The sequence below is a fragment of the Bombus impatiens genome, unplaced genomic scaffold (genome assembly GCF_000188095.3).
Source record: "Bombus impatiens unplaced genomic scaffold, BIMP_2.2 scf_0259, whole genome shotgun sequence".
Classification (NCBI taxonomy): domain Eukaryota; kingdom Metazoa; phylum Arthropoda; class Insecta; order Hymenoptera; family Apidae; genus Bombus; species Bombus impatiens.
This window is the reverse complement of record NT_176678.1, coordinates 98,071-104,072: the sequence shown is the minus strand read 5'-3', so window position 1 is coordinate 104,072 and position 6,002 is coordinate 98,071. Positions and strand designations below refer to the sequence as shown.

At 29.4% G+C, this 6,002-nt stretch overlaps 2 protein-coding genes and 1 long non-coding RNA gene across 6 annotated transcripts in view; 1 reads left to right on the top strand and 2 right to left on the bottom strand.

The window, feature by feature from the left end:
• Positions 1 to 2,277, top strand: part of LOC100744769 (growth arrest-specific protein 1) — a 6,954-nt gene extending 4,677 nt beyond the window's left edge. For 2 of the 3 annotated variants that reach the window (XM_024366947.2, XM_033320218.1), the window contains exons 2-5: positions 710 to 977; positions 1,463 to 1,668; positions 1,779 to 2,071; positions 2,246 to 2,277. In XM_024366947.2, the coding sequence (XP_024222715.1) occupies positions 714 to 977; positions 1,463 to 1,668; positions 1,779 to 2,071; positions 2,246 to 2,250 (768 nt within the window). In that variant the 5' untranslated portion in view covers positions 710 to 713 and the 3' untranslated portion in view covers positions 2,251 to 2,277. The remainder of the gene's footprint in view (positions 1 to 709; positions 978 to 1,462; positions 1,669 to 1,778; positions 2,072 to 2,245) is intronic. The other variant, XM_024366948.2, reaches the window with a different exon arrangement.
• Positions 2,023 to 2,679, bottom strand: LOC112212665. The gene is made up of 2 exons (XR_002946493.2): positions 2,425 to 2,679; positions 2,023 to 2,374 (listed from the first exon to the last, which is right to left on the bottom strand). It is a non-coding gene; the product is annotated as an uncharacterized LOC112212665 (long non-coding RNA).
• Positions 2,680 to 3,247: 568 nt separating this feature from the next.
• Positions 3,248 to 5,730, bottom strand: LOC100747129 (probable 26S proteasome non-ATPase regulatory subunit 3). Of its 2 annotated transcripts, none has more exons than XM_003488673.4 (3): positions 5,605 to 5,730; positions 4,367 to 5,192; positions 3,248 to 4,253 (listed from the first exon to the last, which is right to left on the bottom strand). In XM_003488673.4, the coding sequence occupies exons 2-3, from the start codon at positions 5,180 to 5,182 to the stop codon at positions 3,582 to 3,584; spliced, it is 1,488 nt and encodes a 495-aa protein (XP_003488721.1). In that variant the 5' UTR covers positions 5,183 to 5,192; positions 5,605 to 5,730; the 3' UTR covers positions 3,248 to 3,581. The 2 variants fall into 2 exon arrangements, with proteins under 2 accessions (XP_003488721.1, XP_024222711.1); XM_024366943.2 differs by lacking the exon at positions 5,605 to 5,730 and adding an exon at positions 5,459 to 5,482.
• Between the last annotated feature and the right edge of the window lie 272 nt (positions 5,731 to 6,002).

Genomic DNA, 6,002 nt, shown 5'->3' with positions numbered 1-6,002 from the left:
TGAAAATTCTCAACGCGAGAATTGATTGTAATTTCAACAAAAAAAAAAAAAAAAAAAAAAAAAAAAAAAAAAAAAAAACGAAACGAAAGTTCGAGAATAGCTCCAAATGAACTAGAAGTATAAGAAAATAAAAGTTTTCTACCTTCAGTTATTCTAAAACATATTTAATAAATTATATTTCAACTATAATTAATAGAATATCATTAGATAAAATACAATTGATAAAAAAAACAATGATTATAGATTGTTTAATTTTTATAATATCAGACTTTGTATGAATTTAACAGCGAATATATATCGGATGTAAAAGTACTTCAATAAATGTTATATGAAAAATATATTCGATTTTCTTTACATTTCTTCTTAGCTACATATACCGTCTTACCCTCCTTGCCCTATCAACGATCAAATAAAAAATAAAAGAAAGTAATATGTATATGCTAAGACAGCATGTGAAGCATTCGTTTGAAACGCCCGATAATCGTACATATACGCTATTAAGTTACTGAGACAACAGAACGGTACAAAGTGGCCGATGAAAATATTAGCCGCATATATACATACATAGATATCATAATGCGGAATTAAATTACATTAATTACGAACTTTCTGTAGCTACATTTTATTGTTATTTATATATTCATATGGAAGTGTTACAGATTCTTTAAATCCTTGAAATTAAACCTGTATAAATTTACAACTGTTTTAGAAAGATGTCACGTTGGTTCGATCAATCGAGCATACTCCTGATGAGTGTGATGTTGTTTAATACAGTAATGTGGAATACAGCGAAAAGTTCGATAATGAAGTGTGAGGAAGCAAAATTAAAATGCGCCTTCAGAACAGGCTGTGGCGCAGCTCTGCAACATTATCTCACGGGTTGTGCACCCGTTCTCCAAGGGAATGATTGTTCCGAAACCTGCCAACATGCCCTTATTGCTCTTACAAGCACCGATGAGGGCAAAGAACTTATGACAGTACTTATTATATTATCTCTGCTTTTGATAAAAAATAAACATTGTTTATTCTGATTAATATCAATGTAAATATTCAACGATACAACACTAACAACGAATATTTTAAACTAATATTTTATTCTACGCAAATCTTTTATAAGCAGTAAAACAATTTGTAACACAAATTCAAAAACATATACAAATATTTATAAACAATATATATATATATATATATATATATATATACGATATGTTTATAAACGATATGTTAGGTTACTTTTTTCTTTCTTTGTTTTTTGTTCTTTCTTTTTAATAATAAAAGTTAAGCCATTTCAAGATACCGAATTTAATTCAAATTAATAAATTTATTCCTTGTATTATTATTATAAATTTCTTGATTTTCAAGTTGTATCATTACGTCTATTTAAATTTTATTTGTGTGCACTTTGTTTATATGGAGGATACAATCTTTTAATGAATATTTATATCTTGTTTTTGTTACTTAGTGTGAATGTGAGGATGAATTATGTTCGGAGTCGAAACAAAGAGTAGAAATATGTAGATCGTCTGTAACAATGGCAATGAATAGGACAAGGGTGTCCTGCAGAATAGCAACTTGGATTTGTAATGCAGACGCTCTTTGCCAAACTGCGCTTACATATTACAATAAATATTGCAAGAGTATGTTTCAAGGACGAAAGTGTACTAGACGGTAAATATGTTTTTTAATACGAAAATAAATAAAGTCTAAAGAATATGTGATACGAAGTTACAAAATAATTTATGTAATACACAAATGACTTCTTAAGGCAAATATTTTAGATGTAGAAATTCGATAAATATCTTAACAAGACAAGAAAAGGCTGCAAAATTGAATACATGTCAGTGTGATGGTTTTGAAGAATACGATTGCAAAGGAATTCATAGAAACATGAATCTTTTATGTTTTGGAAAAACACATCATGGTTACCGTGATGTTAATGTCGAGGATGATAGAGAAAGTGAATTTCTAACACCAAACATGAGTCTTAGAGGAAACGGTGTTCAAATATTAATGGACAGAGAATTATTTTTACTTTCTTTATTGATTTATCACATACTTAAAGCGAGACAAGGCAAGATTACTCGTTATATTATACTTGCTCACTTTGAAATATATACTACTGCACATAAAATAAATTTTGATTATTTTACAAATAACACAAGCATCTAAATTTATAGATTGTGATACTTTGAAAAATTGAGTTTAAATATTTCATTTTAATTTATCGAAAATTCTATTTTTTCAGACTGATGATTAGAAAGAATCCAGAAAGATCTCCAAAAAGCAACAGTATTCCATGAAACCAATGACCAAAGATCTTTATCAACATTCTTAATCAATATTTGAACAATTTGATACTGGTATTAGTGGATTACTTTTTCAATATGATAAATAATTTAACAGCATGACCAACGAATGCATAACTTACGAAATATTTTTCCATGGGTTTATTATCAAATTTGCACAAATGGAAAAAACGGAGAGGAAGAAGCCTTGTACAGTAAAAATATTGTATAGTGATTGTATTATAGTATCTATAATTGAATAATTCGTTGCAAGTATTTAGTTATAAATCAGTTTTATTTATGAAGATATAATTATGTAAATATCTACATACCGAAATACGCGAACATTGTTTTCCATCTCTCTCTCTCTCTCTCTCTCTCTCTCTCCCCCCCCTCTCTCTCTCTCTCTCTTTTTTATCAGATTTATATTCTCGAAAATTCTTCTCTTGTAGAAAAATATTTCCTTAAAAGGACCTCCAACGCAAATATATTACATTTATTTTGGAAGAGATATGATTATTAACATTTATTCTACTAAGAAAATATGAAGATAATAAAACAATTCTGTCGTAAATTGTTTTCCGAAAAGAAGGAAAGTGAAATTAATTCCGAAGTGAAATTAATGTAAAGAGTGTATAATGTTCTTTAAGAACAACAAATTTTCCGGATACGTACGGTATATTGTTATATTTATGCGTGTTTGAGCGTGTGTAAATGTTTTTATACTATTTTTAGATATTTGTTTTTATATCTAATAATGATGATTTGTTAAAACATCGTTAATAAAAGCACAATTGAAGTTCGAAGTTTCTACAGTTTGTATTCTAATTACATGAAAAGTTACCGAGTAAATAAATAAGAAAACGAATGTTATACAAAATGATGTGCTACAAAAAATTTACTAAATATAAATTGTCTGCAATTTTATTATAATTTATGGAGTTCAAATATTTCAAAGACACTTTAATATTATCTAGTATTTATTTTATTGTATAATATTTAATTGATATTATGACAAGGAGTAGATTTATATCTCATTAACTTTGAAATATTAATAAATGTATTTACAATCTTGTGTTCTTGAAACTTACTTTCATTGCTTATTTGTTCTTATAAAAAGTACAACGCTTTTATACAATTTTTTTCTGTGTATATTGAAAGTTTTCAATTTCGCAATACGAGAACAAAATTTTCGTGTACCTGATATTAAATATAAGAAAGTGTAACATGAAGAAGCGTCTTTCATGATTTTATTGGATCATTTTATTAATTAAATGTATCGAAAAAATAAACAATCTAAGGAAATCCGTCATCATCCTCTTCTGCCATTTCCTTAGCAAGCTCTAAATCTTGTTGTTCTCTTTCTCTACGTTCTTCAGCCGATTCAAGATCTTTACCATAAGACTTTGGAGGATACCTCATAGCCTTAACACTTTGATTGTGTAAGTCTAAACAAAAAGTAATTCTTTGATGAAACGCGAGTAATGGTTCTTTAGTACAATAAATATCTGTAGTTTCTTTGCTACGCATGTATCCATTTTCTGGTTCTAAGGTAGCTTCGATTACACCATCTCTAATAGCTTTAGCAACAATAAATTCAGCATCGACGCTAGAATCCAAACCAAGCTTCTTTGCAATATCTGTGGGAGAAATTCGGGAATAGGACAGTCCAATTGACCTAATTGCAGTTTTAATAACATTGTGCCTCAATCTCAGGATTAAAGTAAATGTATGATCGGCTCTAAATTGTGGGCCAAAGTTTTCTAAAACTTCCCCAAAACGTTGAAGATTTCCTAAACGCACAGCCTGAGTCAGTTGGAAATATGGAGCTAATGCACGACGCATAGCAGCTTGTCTGAAAGTTTGACGTTCTGGAATATCTCCAAGTAAAAGTTCCACAGTTACAGCCAGTTTTTGCACTGTTTGACGGAAACCTACTGCAGTACTTTGTGGAGCTTTTCTAAGAGCCTGTAAGAAAGATAAAACATTAATTTTAAATTACACAATTTTTATTCGGAATTTTATTTCTTCTGATAACATTTTGATTTGAAATTTATATATTAAGAAGAATGTTGACTTACCTGTACTAAATACTTATGTGCAGCAGAATATTCTAATCTAGCAGCTTTGATGCGTCCCAAATAATATAAAAATCTAGCCCATTCGTTATTGCTGGCAGATTCGGGGAAAGTTGATTTCAGTACAAGTTTATCTGCCTGATCATACAAATTATAATGTAAATAGTTCCGTAATAAACAATTAATTAATACAGCCTGTCCTTCAAAGTCATTTCTAAGCGTTGCCGTTCTCAATCTCAAGTGCAATATTCCGCGAATTTTATCCAGTCTCCCAATTAATTCATATGCCCTTGAATAATAGAAATAACATTTGGCAGCAATCAGGTCAATTGTACGTCTATTTTGAGCAATGATTTTTTGCAACAATGCCTCGGAGCATTGAACGGATTCTTCGTGTTTTCCAGCATCAATTAAACGTACGAGAACTAGTAAATGAATGTAAGTATCAATTTCAGGTAGTGGAGTTATGGTGGAAATGCGAAGTTTCTGCGTTTCTTCAAATTCAGCAGAGTCTTCTAACCATGACAGTAATGCATCACGTTCGGCACATGGTTTAGGATAAAAACTTAGAATTACTCCACGCAGGACGTTCGAGTTTAATCTGCGACGTGTATTAGGTAGCGTACGCAAAGCTCTTAAAATAAAACGTGGTTCTTTGCTCTGTACAGCTTTTTCTATTTGACGAGCATGCTCGCGTATATCATATATTGTTTGAAGATCAGCATCTTTTTTATCACAAACATCTCCATCACCATTTTGACCCTCAAAGATTATTTCAACATCCATAGCTTCAGGATTTTTAGCCGTAGGTACACCCATTTTAGTTCCTCTATGGAAATTAGATTTCTGTTAAGCACAATATTCTAATCTTATTACGTACAATATCATTTAATTTTTACAAGCGCGCGCGCGCGCGTGTGTGTGTGTGTGTGTGTGTGTGCGCGTGCGTGCGTACATATACCTATAATATCCAACTCATTGTATCACATTTTCTAATAAAATAATTTTGTAAATTATCCAATATTTATAAAAAGTATTATATAAAACTAAAAATATGAAGCTAGATTTAAACTTTGTAATAAAAAATTTAATAACCAAATTCAAACTTCTTTGTTGTCAAATTAATACGGTATTCTCTTTAAATAAATCTTTCACATTTTATAATTTTGTTATTTGACATGAGGCTTGTAACGTGTAAAAGAAACAATTACTGAAAAGTAAGAGTAACATTTTACATTCACCTTTGCTTTAAACTTTTGCAGAAAAACTGAAGATTCCTAATACAAGTGCAATTCTACGTTTTCATCGCACCAATTCACAGTTGTACTTAAACTCAATCCAACCATCAGCGAAAAATTTAACGAAGTTCCAGCTAGGGTTTTTCGCCTCCGCATAAATTATTCATTTTTTCGCAACTTATCATAATACCAAAATTATTAAAATTATTGTTAATATTTAAGCAATTTCTTATGTATAAAACTTTGTATTTGCTATAAAGTATACATAACATAAAATTATCTGATATTAAATGTATATAATCTATAAATATATATCGTAAATTTCTTTCATTATAAGTGTTTAATACTTTAAACATTTTATATGGAAAAATTATTTACTTTATTTATTATAATAAATTGTT

Bases quoted from the DNA above. Each gene is read 5' to 3' on its own strand.
- LOC100747129 (XM_003488673.4), bottom strand. From the start codon at position 5,182: ATGGGTGTACCTACGGCTAAAAATCCTGAAGCTATGGATGTTGAAATA. The intron at 4,254-4,366 runs GTAAGTCAACAT...TCTTTCTTACAG, and splicing joins CACATAAGTATTTAGTACAG to GCTCTTAGAAAAGCTCCACA.